The sequence below is a fragment of the Nyctibius grandis genome, chromosome Z, assembly GCF_013368605.1.
Source record: "Nyctibius grandis isolate bNycGra1 chromosome Z, bNycGra1.pri, whole genome shotgun sequence".
NCBI lineage: Eukaryota > Metazoa > Chordata > Aves > Nyctibiiformes > Nyctibiidae > Nyctibius > Nyctibius grandis.
This window is the reverse complement of record NC_090695.1, coordinates 78,137,574-78,154,345: the sequence shown is the minus strand read 5'-3', so window position 1 is coordinate 78,154,345 and position 16,772 is coordinate 78,137,574. Positions and strand designations below refer to the sequence as shown.

General features: G+C 44.8%; 1 protein-coding gene across 1 annotated transcript; it reads left to right on the top strand.

Annotated features, from left to right (window-relative positions):
• The first annotated feature begins 2,263 nt into the window (after nt 1-2,263).
• Nucleotides 2,264-4,775, top strand: RFESD (Rieske Fe-S domain containing). The gene is made up of 4 exons (XM_068423471.1): nt 2,264-2,456; nt 3,296-3,476; nt 3,567-3,601; nt 3,823-4,775. Exons 1-4 carry the CDS (start codon nt 2,379-2,381, stop codon nt 4,144-4,146), a joined length of 618 nt encoding a protein of 205 aa, XP_068279572.1. The 5' UTR covers nt 2,264-2,378; the 3' UTR covers nt 4,147-4,775.
• Nucleotides 4,776-16,772: the final 11,997 nt, after the last annotated feature.

Sequence of the window (16,772 nt, the reverse complement as noted above, 5' to 3'; positions counted from 1 at the left end):
TCCCAAACCCCCTTGACTGTCGTTCCCACCAGATGGCACTTGGCTGCAGGGACACCTCCATCCAGCGCCGTGTGGAGTGACTCAGAAAACGTCAAAGCAGCCAAACTTAAGAAAACATTAGAAAAAAATCTAGTAGAAAATCAACGTACAGTGTGTGTTGGGAGTGAGAGGAATAGCCTTTTCTCTTTTTGATTGAAATGTTTTTACTTCCATTGGTAGGTGCTGCTCGGATAGCTGGTTGGTAGCTCAGGATTCAGTCCTGGGACCTGGGAGGGGGGTTATGTGGGCCGTTGTATTCTGTGGCTTGTTCAAATGGATGGGTTTAACATGGTCATCAGCCTGGAAAAAACAGAAGCAAGGAAAACTGGTTATTCTTTCACCTTTGTGATGGAGAGAGCGCTTTCCAAGGGGCCGTGAGAGGGCAGGCAGACAAATTGCTGTTTTAATGTGCTTTTGACAGACAGGTGATGCTCACCAGCTCAGCTATCTCCTGATCCACACTTAACATCCATGGCTGTGCCATTTACAAAAGGGAGCAGAAAACAGGTCTTTGTTCGTCTGGTTCCAGCTGTGGAGACAGTGTTGTCCAGGTGGCACCAAGCCAGGGGCTGAGACGGAAGAGGAGAAGGTGACCTTGGGTGAAGCTGTTGCGGAGGTCTGTTGCACTTCCCTTACACTGTGTCCTGTCTCAAACTCAGAGCACTCCTCTAGGCAAGAAACTGCTGCTTGATTTTGGGCTTTCACTGCCTCCTGAACTACTCTAGGTTGAAAACCCTCATGTTCTGTTCATACTTTGCAAGTACACATCCACTTCATGGATGAGAAAGTGGCCAACAGTACGCCTGCAGCAAGTGGCCTACTTAGATGAAAATGAAACAGTCTCTCTTAAAAATTGTTTGCATATATTACACAGTCGTGAAGCTTTCTGAAGGTTACTCGTGCAAAAATTAATGTTCACTGCAAGTTACCAGCATTAAGTTATTAAGTTGACTTATTTTACCAAGTCCTTCTTATGGATACCTGGTCAATTTTAAAAGTGGAGCAAGAAACTAGCTCCATAATTAGAAGAAATGATGGGCTAGAACCGCATCTGATCAGGCAGTAGAAATGGTGGCAGTGTTTAGCAGAGACTTCTGGAAACAGAGCTGTTACAGGTCCTTTGTGATGAAGAATCCTTAACTACACTTGTTTTCTAAGGGAAATCTTTTGCCACCATGCATTTAACAAACTCAGTATCATATTAACAAGCGTATGTTGCCTCGAGGGCTTTCTTCTGGAGCACCTCCGACGTGCCAAGGCAGTTCTTAGCCTGCAGCTGGTTGTAGATAAGCATGCAATCTTGACTGTAAAATGAAGCCGTTGGCTATTGATTGCTTACAACATTTGGGCCATGTAGGGTCCACAACAGGCTGACAGCCTGAGCCAGGTTATCTGCCGGGTTATCCAGGCACTGCAGTGCCTGGATAATTTACATATACCAAATCCAGGCTGACTGTAGAAATGCCATCACTAAGTGAGCTGGAGGCTTGGTGCCAAGTCTTATTTTAGCACTGGTCTGGATGTATATATATGCGTGCGTGTATGTGTCTGTATCTCTATATCTTTCTATTGTATATAGTATATACAGTTTTTTAAAGGTGTTTTCATAAGAGTGTTTCGAACTAGAGGCTTCTGCATTTTAAGACTTTGGCCAATTTGGAAAGTTTATGTGCAGAGTCAGCCAAAAAGTGGTAGTAAAAAATCAGGAATTTCCTACTCTGGTTCTTGTGGTTAGTTTGCTACATGCTATGCTTATTTATTTTTTTCTAAAGAAAATAAGCATGAATGCCTTGTTGGATGGTCCTGCTAGTCTGACAGTGACGTTTCACTTTCTGGGTAAAACTGGGTGGAAGTTCCTGTAAACTGGAAAGCAGAGAGTTGGTCCTTATGGTTGGTCTTGTGCAAACCAGATAACAACTGCCCTTGAAAAAGCCACACTGTTATTTACTCCAGTCTTCCCGCTGTAACGGTTTGTTAGGAAACGTGCGGCTGCTGATCCCAAATAAACACGTAACGTAACGCGTGGCTCCGAGCAGGGTTTCGGTTCAGCGTGTCCTGCTCGGAGGAGGCGGTGGTGGCACGGGCTCACAGGGAGCAAGGCGGCAGGAGGGACCCGGAGCTCCCGTCTTCCGTTATCAGGCCAGCCCCAGCGCGTCCTGCTCCTTATCAGCCCTGACAGCACTGGCTCCTGCGGCGCTCAGCCTCCATACATCCTGCCCCTGGTGCTACAGGGGCGGCCTCGCTGCCTCCTGTTTGCACGTAACCAGGGGCTGCGACGCACGCCGTGACACGCGTGAGCGAGGCAGGACAGGCTGCGGCAGGTGCAGCGGAGAGAGGAGATGCTGGACCTCGCTATTCTGATCCTCCATTTCTTCATCTGCTTGCTCATCTCCGTTGCGATCTGGCGCAGACCTAAGGTACGGTGCGGCTCATCGTGGCCCTGCACCCTCCTGCAGCGGGATCCCCTCCTGCCCGTGGTTCCCCTTTGGCTGCAGCGCGTACAAAGACCTTTTCCAGCCTTATTTTCTGAGGAAGCAAGGGTAGTACGGTTGTGCTGGGAATTCGGAGGGAACTGGAACACGGTAGCTAATTGTAAGCAAATTTAATAGGAGGGCAGGTTTTGTGATAAAACTGCTTATGTCCTCTGCTGGGAGAGGCTAGTAGGCATTTGAAATACATAAGAGGAGGAAGGGAAAGGCAGACACATTTGCTAAAAATGCCAGGCTGAATACAGCTTCTGAATAAACAATTTTTTCCCTTTTGCAGATGATATTTTCAATTTTTTATCAACTTCCATCAGTTTGTATTTCTAGCCATAAGGTTATTTAAAAGAGTATTGGATTTACATGTAAATGCTGCTGTTTACCCATTGCATAGCTAAATAGTGTAGTATTTTCCAAGTAGAGTCCTTGTATTTTTTTGCATATAGCTTTCCAGGGGATATGGTGATTGAAGTGCAGAGTAAATGAATAGTGATTTAGAATTTATCATGCTTCAGCCTCAGGTATCAGGTTTGCAACAGCTGTTTTTCCCAGTCTGGTTCTGTTAGTGAACATGTTGGCCAAACATTATCTCCAAACTCCTGTGCTTTGCTTCGTGTGCATGTTAATAGTCTTCAACTAAAACTTCTGCTCCTTTCACCTCGCATGTTAAATGGGTTGGGGCTTTCTCTGGGACCCAGACATCCATTCTACGCATGGAAATCCAAACATGAACTGCTTTATAAGTGGCTTTTTGAATTTTTTTGCATTTTAAGGATGTGGATTTGCAGAGGTCAAGCACAGGAACAGTTGAAACGGCGCCAGATGGTCTTATATTAATTGGCAAAGAAGATGACATAAAGAGGTCCCAAAGAGCAACAGCCAAAGTCAATGGCAGAGAAGTTGTAATTTTCTACCATGAAGGGAAATTCCATGCTATGGACTCTCGCTGCTACCGTAAGATATTTGCACATATGATCTCAATGTTGCAACAATTAAGCATAAATTCTGCTGCATAAATTAATACTGTGTTCTACCATATTTCAGATGAAGGAGGCCCTTTATGTCTTGGAGAAATAGAGGTATGTAAGCAAAATAAAAGTACTGTAGGGGCATAGAGTCATTTGAAATCTCTAATGCATTTTTTTAAATACTTTTATCCAAACATAACATCAAAAGAAATGGATATATATGTAAAATAGCATACAGTTATACAGCCAAATTACCAGGCATATCTTTCAAGGTCAAGAGGAGAATCAGAAGCCGACGATTTGCTATTTTTCCTTCATCTTCTTGTTTGCAGGATATCAATGGTCAAGCATGCATTGTTTGTCCTTGGCATAAGTACAAAATTACTTTGGAAACAGGAGAAGGATTATACGAAGGAATAAACCCTTTGGAGCCATCACCAGCACCACAGTGGAATTCAAAAGGAGTCAAACAAAGGATTCATAAAGTCACAATAGACAATGGAAACGTTTATGTGAGTCCTCCAGATTTGTCTGTAAGCTTTGACTCCGATTATTTTGCTGATAAGTTCAAAAATAGTGGTGATTTAGCTATGGAAAAACAAAGCAACTCACAAGCAGCAGAGCAAGCTGTGGCCAGAAAGCAAGAATCCTCGTGAATGCACCAATGAAGATCCATTGTTGTGAAATAAAAATGTACTGTGGCCATAAAGATTGTCTCTAGATTAAATTCTACTGTTAATGTTATGTTAAAGCACTGAAACACGTAGAGCTGAGTAAGATAAGAAGCTCGGCATTGTCAGAAATGTGACTGATCTTGTGCCAATATTTTTTTTTTCACTTGCATTTCAAAAAGACTTATTTACACCAGAGTGCTTCATAATATTTGATATTTTAGAAATCCTGTTTTGTTAGAACTGTTTTAATTTTTAGGAGGGTACGTAGCATATTACTGCTTATAAAACACATTACATAGTTTAGGGTAAATAGGTGTAAAGGTTATGTTTATATACTTAACAGTTCATACTTACAATGCCTTTGGTATAAATGACATGGAAATTTTAAACTTTAAAGATCTTCAAGCAATCTCTGGATGTTTATTAAGTGCCACAAAGAGAAGTACACAACTTTAGCATATTTTAGTGACCTTCTTTATGCCTACGTGTGTATTACTACCATAATTCCATAGAAGTATTTATTTTCTCCTTTTGGTAGCTCATCAGACAATGTGAAAAGTATTTGTCATGTATAGCTTGTTCTTCCTGATTCTGTTGGATAAGAAAGAAGCTGTTGGGTATAAAAACCTGATACATAACGTAGTGGCTCTTGTTTGGTTGTTTTTAGTTATTGTAAATACGTTTTTATACATTCCTCTGAAAAAAAATGTGCTTTGAGTGCAGAACCAGGAGTTAGGTTTCTCTATGTGCATTCATTGTATAATATCAGGTTTGCCTCAATAACCCCTCTGAGAAAGTTTCCCTCGAGCTGTGCTGCGTGAGGGGCAGGCTGGGCTCTGGGTCACGGTGGGTTCCCCTGCACAGCCCGTGGGGTCCAGGGTGCAGAGATACTATGTAAAGGCTTAGGGTCCTCTTGCATGGCTGCAGCTCTTTGGGTACATTTTTAGGTGATCTGTTGTCTGTTTGCAAAGTTCAGTTGTAATCAGGTTCAGTTTGATGTTGCCTGGTCCGTAAGTTTCTCTCGTGCGTGCAGTGGGTTGTCTTGCTTTTAATGTACGTGAAGGATAAGTAGGTCTGTGTCAACACCAGTGTTCATAGGGAAGTACCAGAGGAAAACATCTGTGCCTGATTGAGCACAATGAAAAAAGCAAAGCACACAATCACTTTATTTCCCCGCATTTTAATTTAGATGTCCACGACTGATCATTCCTCCTTACCTTGTTTTTGTGGTCGATAGGGAGAAGTGTCACCTTCAAGGTACTGTTGATCAGACCTGTTTCAGTTTTGTATTTCAGAAGAACGTCAGCACAGAAATGCTTTCCTCCTCCTCCTCCTCTTGCTGACCGCTCAGCTAGCCGGTGCTGACGAGATCAGACGCAAACGCCTGCCTTCTGTCAGATGAGTCACATCTTGATCATCTGCTAGAAAACGCTGTTATGTGCTGACCGCTTCTGTGGGGTTGTTTGTTTGTTTTTTAAAGGAATACATAAATTTCTCTTCTTGCGGCCACAGACTAGATGGCAGGAGGGTAAGGCAGGTGAGGAGGTGATACAGCTGATGCTCCAAGGGGCCTGGAGCACACATCCCTTTGAGTGGTGCAGAGAGGGATGGAGAATTGCTTCCCTTCCTTCCCTCCTCTCCCAACTAACTGCACCTGCAATGAAACTTAAACACTGATCTCTTGTCCTCTTGAAAGACATGGATCATACAAAAGAAATACATTGTAAGTTCTTCAGATATACCTGCATTGACTCATGTGATTGCTTAAATAGTATTTTTATTGCCTTTTTTTTTTGGGGGGTGGGGGGGAAGTGCTGCATTAATAGAAATTGCCCATTTAAATTAATAAAGATGCAGTTCTGTTTAAAAAAGTACCATTTGTGAGTAATATCCTATTGCCTGTATGACATTTAGTAGAATGTCAGTAATAGGAAGTTTTACTTGAAAGTTTCATGAACATGTTCATATTAGTGGAAGATTGCTCAGGCTTTTGTAGAATTGAATCTTCTGGCTAAAATCCAGCAAAGTGTTTGATCATATGTTTGCTGTTAATCATATGAAATTATGGAACTGCATGTCCATGCTTAGCTAAGTCCCTTTTCTTCAGTACTTCTCAAGCATCGTAACTATCTGCAAGCTTTTAAGGTGTTTTTGCTTTTACTTCAAACATGTTCTTATTCTCAGGGAGATCGCATTAATTTAATATCTAAAGTTTGTCAGTGAGTTTGCTTTCCTCTCAATTTTCTTGTTGATGATCACAGATGGAACAAAGAATTATTAACTCTGGTGGCTGTGAACAAAGGAGGGAGGGTTGGCTGGCTGTTAGATCTTTTTTCCTATTTTTTCTTTTTTTTTTTAATTTTTTTGACAGCAAAGAACAAAACCTACAGCATGTTAAAGTTGCCACCTTTAAAAAAATACATGCACTATTCCATTTTATTTGGCTGAGCTTTGAAGTGCTAGAATATGCACCTAATTTGAAAATACTGTAACTATTTAATGCCCCAGAATTTGACATTTCTGAGTCCTTTGTCCTGCCAGTCCTGTCTAGGTCTCTGATTATACTGGCATATTGTGTGCAGACATGGAAAATGGGGGGGTTACCCTGAAAAGGGGCCAGTGGGGAGACTGGTAGGGAGGGATGGAGGGGAACACGGGGGGATCTTGGATGTGATGGGGGGACCAAGAGCCGTCCAGGGAGCTGCTGATGGAGGTGGGACATGGCTGTTTGCAATGAGAGACTAATGGTGGGATAAGGAGGGAGGCGAGGAGTGGTTGAGTTAAGGCAGTCAGGCCGAGGTGGCATTTAAGGGACAATGAAGAGGCAGAAGGAATGAGTAGTTGTGGGCAGGGGACCAAAAAGGCTGGATAATTAGAGCTTCCTGGAGAGATGTGTTAATGAGAGCCATGTTAAGATCAACCCTCCATATCATTCAGGAGGAGTGTTTTGTTGGTGACAGTTTAGGGGGTTTAGTTTAATTTGACAAATGAGCAAACACCATCTGTTTTCCCACCATTAATCAGCCAGGCAAAGAACAGAGAAATATATTTTGTGCTTTGGCTTGAAAATTTTCGTGATGACTCTGCGAGACGTTCAGGCTCTGTAAGCTGCTTTCACAAACAGCTCGAACAGAATAAATAAGTTATATTTGTCCTATCATGGAGACATCTTTTTGAGAAAGACAGGTGAAGACTATGACTGTAGTAGTTTGAACTGCAGCTTGAGCCTTGACCTGACGTAGCTGCACCATAAACCTTAATTAGACAATATTAACAGTAAGGCTGGATGCTGTATGTTTTCCTTCTGCACATAGTACCTTGTTCTGCAGTGTCCCCTTTAATTCCTTTGGTGAAATAAGGGATGGCTATAATGTAAAAAGTGTTATAAAGCCAGGACTGAGCAGCTTATGAACATACCACATATGAAGCATGTACGCAAGTGAGAGCAGTCTTTGAAGGACAGGAGATCATACCAGGCAGGGAAAAATGTATAGTCAGTAGGAAAACAATTTTAAAGCCAGCCTTTCACTGCTGAAGCCCTTTTCAATAGCATTGTACAGTTTCTAATTTCATGCTCAATTTTGGAATGAAATCAGGTCTGAAGTTTGCAGCTGCTCTTTCTGACATGATTAGGAAAAGTTAACTCAAGTTGTTCCCCTGCTGACAGTACAAACACGGGCTGCGAGAGTCAGCGCTCGCCAATTCCCAAGTGTCCCATCGCTCTGCCCACTTGCCTTGGCAGCTGCTTTCGAAGGTTACTGGAGGAAGCAGAGGATGGGGAATGGGGAATTTTTTGCTTGAATGATGAGTAAGCACAATTCTCAGCATCCAACATCTATAAATTACTGAACTAGGATAAAAGTGAAAATGCCAGTTTTGCTCGTAGGTACCCAAACCGAGGCATCGATGCAGATATCCCCATTAGCTCATTAATGACTCTTCTTCTGTGAGATGAAGAGAGTGCCCTGACAATCACTGGCTGTGATACTTGAACAGTGGGATTGTTTTGCCAAAAGAGGTGGTTGAGAAGTATGGTTTGTTGTTGCAAACTGTAGTAGTTAGAAATCCAAGGTTTATGAAGGAAAGACTACTCCAGAAATAATTATCCTATATGAAAGTTATGGTAAAATGCATGTTATATTATTTTTTTAAAAAAAAAGTTGTGATTAATTTAACTCTTCAGATTACAATGAACAAATGAAATTATTTCGTTTGTGGTTTTCCATGTGCTCTTGGTATTTTGCTGAGGCTGTGTGTAACTTAGGACCCAGACAACACAGAGATTACAGTTAAAAAATATCTTTTTATTAAGCCAGACACTGTTGTTGGAAAAAGTACTGAAGCTTTTAGGCACACTAAAGTAGGGCTGTAGTGCCTGAAGGCTTTTATGATTTATTTATGTTTATACATGAGTTGTTTAATAGGAGAGATATTACCTCTTTTCCTGCCTTGGTTTTGAATAATGTCCAAGATACATTCTGCCCCACTCTAGTATCATATTTTTTTATTATAGTGTATACTGAACATCCTGAAAAAGTTGCATGTTTCTTTAGGACAGATAACTCCAGGGAAAATTGCATAATTCTGTAGCTGTGGTTTGGCCCAGGAAAGCATAGACAAGCGTGCAGTGGTGGCCTTCCCCTATATGGGTTATAGGACCTTGAAATGTTCCTGGCATGGTACTGGCTAAGCACCCAAGAAAACAGCACCATGGTCTGATTTTGAAAAGCAATAGCTGCTGAGGGTGAACAGAACCTCCCAGTTGGCTGTGTCACCTTGCAGCGCTCACAGCATTTTTCATGAGACTCAGCACTGAAAGAAAACCTGAAGCTCGACATGGGTTTGGAGGTGCAGGTGTTTATGCCAATTTTCGTGGTTAGCTTGGCTACGCTAGCATGTGCTGATAAGAAAGGAGGCTTGATGTTAACTGAAGTCATGTGCAAGGCCAAGTGCAAGGTCCTGCACCTGGGTGGGGGCAAACCCTGGGTCTCAGTATGAGCTGGGGGATGAAGAGATTGAGAGCAGCCCTGCCAAGAAGGACTTGGGGGTGCTGGTGGATGAAAAGCTGGACACGAGCTGGCAATGTGCATTTCCAGCCCAGAAAGCCAATTGTATCCTGTGCAGCATCACCAGCAGGTCGAGGGAGGTGATTCTGCCCCTCTACTCTGCTCTGGTGATACCCCCTCTCTGCAGTACTGCATCCAGCTCTGGGGTCCTCAGCACAGGAGAGACAGGGGCCTCAGGGGTGATACTGTTGTGGGTGTCTATTAGAGGCCACCGGATCAGGATGAGGAGGGTGATGAGGCCTTCTACAGGCAGCTGAGAGCAGTCTCGCAATTACAGGGCCTAGTTGTCGTGGGGGATTTCAACTACCCTGATATTTGCTGGGAGGCCTACTCAGCCAGCCATCCTCAGTCCAGGAGGTTCCTCCAGTGCATTGATGATAACTTTCTGATGCAAATGGTGGATGAGCCAACTAGGAGAGGAGCGCTGCTGGATCTTATCCTCACTAACAAGGAGAGTCTGGTTGAAGCGGTGAAGGTTGAGGGCAGCCTTGGTTGTAGTGACCATGAGATGGTAGAGTTCAGGATCTCATGTGGCAGGAACAGAATAGCTAGCAGAATCACAACCCTGGACTTCAGGAGGGCCAACTTTGGTGGCCTTTTCAAGCAATTGCTAGGGGAAATCCCATGGGACAGGGTACTAGAAGGTAAGGGGGCCCAAGATAGTTGGTTAGCATTCAAGGACTGCTTCTTCGGAGCTCAAGATCAGAGCATCCCAGCAGGTAGGAAGTCAAGGAAGGGTACCAGGAGACCTGCATGGTTAAACAGGGAACTGCTGGGCAAACTCAAGTGGAAGAAGAGGGTGTACAGATCATGGAAGGAGGGGCTGGCCACTTGGGAGGAATATAAGTCTGTTGTCAGAGGATGTAGGGAGGCAACTAGGAAAGCTAAGGCCTCCTTGGAATTAAACCTTGCAAGAGAGGTCAAGGACAACAGAAAGGGCTTCTTCAAATACATTGCAGGTAAAGCCAACACTAGAGGCAATGTAGGCCCACTGATGAATGAGCTGGGGTTCCTGGAGACAGAGGATAAAAAGAAGGCGGAGTTACTGAATGCCTTCTTTGCCTCTGTCTATACTGCTGGAGGCTGTCCTGAGGAGCCCCGGACCCCTGAGGCCCCAGAAGAAGTCAGGATAGAGGAGGAATCTGTCTTGGTAGATGAGGGCTGGGTCAGGGACCAATTAAACAATCTGGACGCCCATAAATCCATGGGCCCTGATGGGATGCACCCGCGGGTGCTGAGGGAGCTGGCGGAAGTCATTGCTAGGCCACTCTCCATCATCTTTGCTAAGTCGTGGGCAACGGGAGAGGTGCCTGAGGACTGGAGGAAAGCGAATGTCACTCCAGTCTTCAAAAAGGGCAAGAAGGAGGACCCGGGTAACTATAGACCGGTCAGCCTCACCTCCATCCCCGGAAAGGTGATGGAACAACTTGTCCTTGGTGCTGTCTCTAGGCACATCAAGGATAGGGGGATCATTAGGGGCACTCAGCATGGCTTCACCAAGGGGAAGTCATGCTTAACCAACTTGATAGCCTTTTATGAGGACGTAACCCGGTGGATAGATGGTGGTAAAGCTGTGGATGTGGTCTATCTCGATTTCAGTAAAGCGTTTGACACGGTCTCCCACAGCATCCTCGCAGCTAAACTGAGGAAGTGTGGTCTGGATGATCGGGTAGTGAGGTGGATTGTGAACTGGCTGAAGGAAAGAAGCCAGAGAGTGGTGGTCAACGGGACAGAGTCCAGTTGGAGGCCTGTGTCTAGCGGAGTCCCTCAAGGGTCGGTACTGGGACCAGTTCTATTCAATATATTCATTAACGACTTGGATGAGGGAATAGAGTGCACTGTCAGCAAGTTCGCTGATGACACAAAACTGGGAGGAGTGTCTGACACAACGGAAGGCTGCGCAGCCATTCAGAGAGACCTGGACAGGCTGGAGAGTTGGGCAGGGAGAAATTTAATGAAATATAACAAGGGCAAGTGTAGAGTCCTGCATCTGGGCAAGGACAACCCCATGTACCAGTACAAGTTGGGGACAGACCTGTTGGAGACCAGCGTAGGGGAAAGGGACCTGGGGGTCCTAGTGGACAACAGGATGACCATGAGCCAGCAGTGTGCCCTTGTGGCCAAGAAGGCCAATGGCATCCTGGGGTGTATTAGAAGGGGTGTGGTTAGCAGGTCGAGAGAGGTTCTCCTCCCCCTCTACTCTGCCCTGGTGAGGCCGCATCTGGAATATTGTGTCCAGTTCTGGGCCCCTCAGTTCAAGAAGGACAGGGAACTGCTAGAGAGAGTCCAGTGCAGAGCCACAAAGATGATTAAGGGAGTGGAACATCTCCCTTATGAGGAGAGGCTGAGGGAGCTGGGTCTCTTTAGCTTAGAGAAGAGGAGACTGAGGGGTGACCTCATTAATGTTTATAAATATGTAAAGGGCAAGTGTCATGAGGATGGAGCCAGGCTCTTCTCAGTGACATCCCTTGACAGGACAAGGGGCAATGGGTGCAAGCTGGAACACAGGAGGTTCCACTTAAATATGAGGAAAAACTTCTTTACGGTGAGGGTGACCGAACACTGGAACAGGCTGCCCAGAGAGGTTGTGGAGTCTCCTTCTCTGGAGACATTCAAAACCCGCCTGGACGCGTTCCTGTGTGATATGGTCTAGGCAATCCTGCTGCGGCAGGGGGATTGGACTAGATGATCTTTCGAGGTCCCTTCCAATCCCTAACATTCTGTGATTCTGTGATTCTGTGATTCTGTGATTCTGTTGGAGCAGGTCCAGAGGAGGGCCACAAAAATGATCAGAGGGATGGAACACCTCTCCTATGAGGAAAGGCTGAGAGAGTTGGGGCTGTTCAGCCTGGAGAGGAGAAGGCTCTGCGGACACCTTATTGTGGCCTTTCAGTACTTAAAGGGGGATGATAAGAAACATGGGGGCAGACTTTTTATCAAGACATGTAGTGATAGGACAAGGGGCAAGGGTTTTAAACTGAAAGAGGGGAGATGTAGATTGGACATAAGAAAAAAATTCTTTCTTGTGAGGGTGGTGAGACACTAGCCCAGGTTGCCCAGAGCAGCTGTGGCTGCCCCCTCCCTGGCAGTGTTCAAGGCCAGGTTGGATGGGGCTTTGAGCAACCTGGTCTAGTTGAAGATATCCCTGCCCATGGCAGGGGGGTTGGAACTAGATAGCCTTTGAAGGTCCTTTTCAACCCAAACCATTCTGTGATTCTGTGATTTTATGTAATGTTGTACTCTTGGTTATTTTTTCCATTGCTTTTTAAATAACTGATAACTGATTAATGTAAGGACGCACACATTAGAAATACTTTAACTGTAGAGACAAAACATGCTGGTATTTAAAACCATGTGCTACTTCTATGTTGATCTCTCGTCCCATGGCTTTGCTTCTGTAACTTGGACAATGCAAGCTTTAATGGTAATTATCTGTTCATTTCTATGGACTTCTTTTACAAGATTTTTCTTTGCTGTGCAGAATGGAAAAATCCTTTCCGAGCACATTCATAGCAGTAAAATACAGTAAATTCAATAATATTGCCTCATAGAGCCTACATTTTCACATTTTATCAGTCAGTTCCTCGGTGAATAATATTATCCATACTTCACAGCTGTGAAGCTGAAGCAGAAATTAAGATTTGAAATGTTCCCTAGTTTTGGTACAGATGAGTGTTCCTCTAGGAAAAAAGTGTAAGTACTGAAAAAAAAAAATACAAAACATGTTTTTGGCATTTACCCAAACGCTCTGCCCGTATCTCCCCATTGCAAAATGGAAACAAGAAAGAATCCCAAAGTCCCTTTGGCCTAAACAAAATAAACCTGATTTCTTGTCTTTTTAAGTTCAAAAGAGACAAAATCAGAGCTGTTCTAAATCCCCTTCCTGAGATTTCAGATAAGCGACACAGCTCCCTGTTGCTGCCCGTTGCGAAGGGAGCAGTTGTGCTTTTTAACGGTGATGACTAGCTTTTCCATTACTCAAGCAATGACATATTTAGCCACTTCTTACACGTACGAGGCTGCTTGCCAGGAAGCTCCTGAGCCCTCCCTGCGCCTGGCTCTGCAGGGCTCAGCCTGGAGCTGTGGTCAGGACGGGAGGGGACGGTGTATCCCTGCACAGACTATCGCTGACAGCCAACAAAATCCACACGTCTGTGAGAAATGGTGGTTCCTGCTGTCGCTGCGATGGTCCAGGCGGCTGCCAACAAAAGCTAGAAATGCACGTGGGTGGTCTGTGCCCCTTCCTTGGAGGGCTTTGCTTGGGGTATTTTGCAAACAGCTGTTGGTGGCTGCCTGGCAAGGCTGGGGTCCTGTGTCCCTACTGTGGGGTGGCTGGGAATTGGTCACCAGGTCGATGACAGAGGAGGATGGGGTTCCTGCAGGCCCCTCCTTGTATAAAGGAGCTGTGGGTGGAAAGAGTGATGGTGAGAATATCAGTTCATTTGGCCAGAGTTGTTCTGGGTGAAATAAAAACTGCAACTTCACCTTGGGACCCCTGACAAACTCCTGGTGTTTAACATAAAACAGGCTTTTGCAACATCAGCTCTGTACCTCACGAGCAACATAAGCATTAGTGAAGTACGAATACCACTAACAAAACTGCTGTCAAGGTCTTTCACATATCACCCGTCTCCAAGTTTCCTTGCAGCCAGGGAAAGGGAACAATGGAGGGCAAGGTGCCCGACAGCCAGCAGACTTCAGGTGTTTGTTTCAAAGGGGAGGAACTGAGTTTCCAAAACAAGCAGCCCTCACTCTTGGCGAGATCATTTTTAACCTGGCAGCACCTGACAGCATACACGTGAGAACTGACTGTAGCCGTGTCCTGTCCTGCTGAACGTGGGGCATGCATGACGCTTACTCTGCTGAGGCAGGATCTTGGCACGATGCTGCATGGTACCTGGGAACGGTACCATGGCCAAAATGGCCAAAAATTCTTTTAATGTGGATTAAGAGGAGTTATGGTACATGGTTATGCAGATATATATTATACATATTATAATATGCATATTATACAAACTTTCTCTGTAAATAAATCTCTAGCTGCTAGGCTATAGCACCTGGTGAATGGCAAATGAGGGAGCTGCGAGATCATTTCTTCATTCAGATGTTCATCCTTTTCAGAGTTTCATAATCCAAGTTCCAATACACAAACATAAGCCTTATAATTTAGGGGTATTGTAGCAGCTGAAAATCAGTTCTTTTTCATGAGGGCATGACTTAGCAATACTTTTTGAAGCAGTGCCTTCATTTGGCTGTGAAGCACAGCCTAGGCTATGTTAGAATCCCACTGCATTAACATGCACGGTTCATCCTCTCCTGGCATGATGCAGTAGAGGAGTCGTGCCTCACACCACCTTTTTTTTCAAACACAAAACCACGGCAGCCTTGCAGTTGGCAAAACTTCTGCATCTATAAAAAGATTATATGTTTACAGAAATTTCATATGCCAAGATAGGGGAATCTCATACTGCTCCCTAATTAGTGCTCGCTGATGCAAAAGAGTTTAGCAAAATTCATTAGGTAAGTAAAGACATAGGCACATACACTGTTTTGCAGGATTAAAGACCTAACGTCCAGTAGTTTGCCTCTTTACTTGTGCGTTAAATATTTTCTGACTCTTGAGCTTTGTTTTACCTTAATTGCTCTGTGTATGTCTCAAACTGTACCACTGTAATATCCAAGTTTTCATTGAAAAACTTATCACAATTTTCTAGCAGGATCAAAGGATAATTATCCCCATTATTCCTGGCAAATGAGGCCAAAATTAACATAAACAGTGCTTGTTAACTTCGGGTCCAGTCCCATATTGCTGAACCGAGATACTGGAAACCTGTTTGGGTTTTCATACAGCTCTTTTACGTGAAACAGCTTTCTTCAGCAATGGTTTCAGGTAAGCACTCTGTACTGAAACAAATCATAGCATGGAGTGTCAAGAAAATGAGAAATGCACGGTTAGTCATTGCCCATTAAAATTGCTTTCAAGTGACTTGCCTAAATTTATTTAAGAATTCTAGCAAGGAAGAAATTCTTTAAGAGTGACTAGAAATTTTTTACATCTATAATGAACTCATTCAGTCAAGCAGTAAGTGACAGCGTACTGCAAATTTTGAGAAGAGAATCTTTTTAATGCTATCATAGTCATAGTTGCTGTCCCAACCCCGTGCTGTCACCTTGGGAATGGATTTGAGACTCTGCATCCTCGTTTCCTCTTAATCTGGAATATTAGATAATTAAAATGCTGCAGAAAGGAGGAGAAGATGGAAGGTGAATGTTCATGAAGACCTAGGTTGCTTAATGGGAGCTGCAGCGTGAAGTGATGACCCAGGTGCCTTCTGATCTCTGAGCATCTTCCGAGTCTTGTCAGGAGCAGTCGTGGCTTCTTGGGACCTGAGTTCAGCATGACACCATCCCTGCACTCCTCTGGTGTGAGTGCCACAGGGGTATGGATGAAACTCCAGCTGGAGATCTGGGGGCAAGAGAGAGAGATCATATCGGGGGGTCACAGGCACAGCTTGGCTTTGGTGGAGACAACGCCTGTCCAGAGTGCCCAGAGCTGCTGTCTCCTGGCTGGAAACCCCACAGACCTTAATCAAGACGTACGATGGACAATTGGTGTACAATTAATAGAGAGTTGAGCCTCTAAAGAAATTGAATTCCATCAGCAAAATGTCTTTAATGTGCTCAGGTAACTAAGCTTTTGTTTTAAAAACCTTACTTGAAAATACACAGATGCAAAGATATAGGGTAGAGTGGCCAAAAAAAAAGGACAGCAAGAACAGACAAATGTACATTAGCTGATTCTAGTAGAACAGAAAGTTTGGAAAAAAGCTGGGAAGGCCTAAATTAGTATTGAAAACAAATGAAGAAGAAATAACAGCACAAGGTCTATTCAAAATACAGACAGCATTTTAACATCACTCTGCTGATGTTTCCCTTGCTTATAATTAACATTTTCACTTTCATTTCCCAATATTAATGTCAATTATGTATTTTTAATACTAATTTTTGCCATTATGCTTAATAATCAGAAATTAGTTTAAAATAAGAGTTTTTCTGTCATTTATGGTACTACATAAGAGGCCCTCCTTCTAAAAAGGGCCATGTAAGCTGGGCAGCATCACCCGTCGCCAGGCAGAGCCGGGCCCCGCGGGGCTCCCTCCCACACTTGTCCCCTGGCTGCCGCCCGGCCCCACTGCTGCCCAGGGCAGGGAGCAGGATCCGGCCCATGGCCGTAGGGACCGGAGAGCGACCCCAGGGCTCCCTGGGCCCCGGGGAGAGCCCTGATGTGGGGCCCCGCAAGCCGTGTCCGGTAGCGGGACCCTGTCTGGGCACCCATCACCTGTCTGCTCTGCAGGGTGCTCAGCGCTGCTGCTCTGCCTGGCAACAGCTGACCGAGAGTCAGGGCTCCCTCCCCTTGGCTGAGCACTGGGAGGGGCACCCTGTCCCCCACGCCCGGGGCCCCCAGCACTCCGCTCCCCATCCCCAGAGCAACGCCGGCCCCTCGCCTGGTCCTGCTCTTGCTGCCCGGTACCGGGAGAGGCG

Excerpts from the sequence above, each read along its gene's own strand:
- RFESD (XM_068423471.1), top strand. The coding sequence starts at position 2,379 with ATGCTGGACCTCGCTATTCTGATCCTCCATTTCTTCATCTGCTTGCTC. Across the intron at positions 2,457-3,295 it reads CGATCTGGCGCAGACCTAAG|GATGTGGATTTGCAGAGGTC; the intron begins GTACGGTGCGGC and ends TTGCATTTTAAG. Across the intron at positions 3,602-3,822 it reads TATGTCTTGGAGAAATAGAG|GATATCAATGGTCAAGCATG; the intron begins GTATGTAAGCAA and ends TCTTGTTTGCAG.